At 34.0% G+C, this 1,003-nt stretch overlaps 1 protein-coding gene across 1 annotated transcript in view; it reads right to left on the bottom strand.

Annotated features, from left to right (window-relative positions):
• Positions 1–481: 481 nt before the first annotated feature.
• Positions 482–1,003, bottom strand: part of LOC108382765 (lachesin-like) — a gene marked incomplete at its 3' end in the record, with an annotated part of 4,348 nt that continues 3,826 nt past the window's right edge. Inside the window, exon 2 of the mRNA XM_017639137.1 lies at positions 482–610. Coding sequence (XP_017494626.1) covers positions 482–610 — 129 coding nt within the window. The remainder of the gene's footprint in view (positions 611–1,003) is intronic.

Genomic DNA, 1,003 nt, shown 5'->3' with positions numbered 1-1,003 from the left:
ACACGTATGAAGTTTCGTTAAGATATATGCATTTTTAATCGAGTTATGGTGTGTACCGACGGACGGACGGAATAATATATTTCTTTTTTCATTCTGAGCAAGTATGTATACATTTGTTTATATCTATCTCGATTGGTTTTGGCTGTTATAAATAACCGTAATGTGAACAAAGTTATAATATAATAAAATAGGCGTATATTTTTTCGGTATAGAATAATCCTAGTTGGTGAGAGCATAAAAACTTCGACTTTACTTTTTCACATGCATTTTTGGACCACCATAATGTGCATGCCTTCACTCATTCACACATATGTACAGGCATAAATATGTATTTACCCTATACATATGCCCGTACAACTATGTTAATAACAATTTGTTAGTATGCATTTTTTAAATGCTTTATACATTTATACATTTATGAGTCGTATACATTTATACATTCCTACCCTAATACATATACATATGTAGTGTATATACTCACAGTGCACAATTAGCATTACTCGCTTGCTGACCGTTGGTGGAATGCCATTTGAAGCGATGCACAAGTATGCGCCCATATTTAAACGTTTCACCTTCGATATGGTCAAGTAGGAGCCATTGTAGGCGATCACTGAAATGAGAGGAAAAATTATTAGTTTTGTAACCAGATAAATACAGGTATGATCGAAAGTATAGTAGACATCGTTTCGTAGTTTTTTTCCCAAGAACATTCAAAATCCCAAACCGAAATGAGAACAAAACATTCGGGAGTATTTTCACAAAAACGAAAGTGAGAACGAAACTATCGAGAGCGTTCTCAACAGGAATTATATAAGAACAAAATCCTTTGGAATGTTCGGAAACATTTCTAAGAGACCAAATAGGGAACAAAAGTTTCCAGAAATTTCTGCCAAAGAACAAAACGGCAATAAAAAGTCTAAGAATCATTCTCCCTAAAAACAATTCGGAAACCAAGGCCACAGGAATTTTCTGACAGAGAACGAAATGGGAAAACATTTTCTCT

Source organism: Rhagoletis zephyria, unplaced genomic scaffold, assembly GCF_001687245.7.
Source record: "Rhagoletis zephyria isolate East Lansing unplaced genomic scaffold, Rhagoletis_zephyria_1.1 Rzeph_scaffold_28535, whole genome shotgun sequence".
Classification (NCBI taxonomy): Eukaryota; Metazoa; Arthropoda; class Insecta; order Diptera; family Tephritidae; genus Rhagoletis; species Rhagoletis zephyria.
This window is presented reverse-complemented; position numbering and strand designations above follow the sequence as displayed.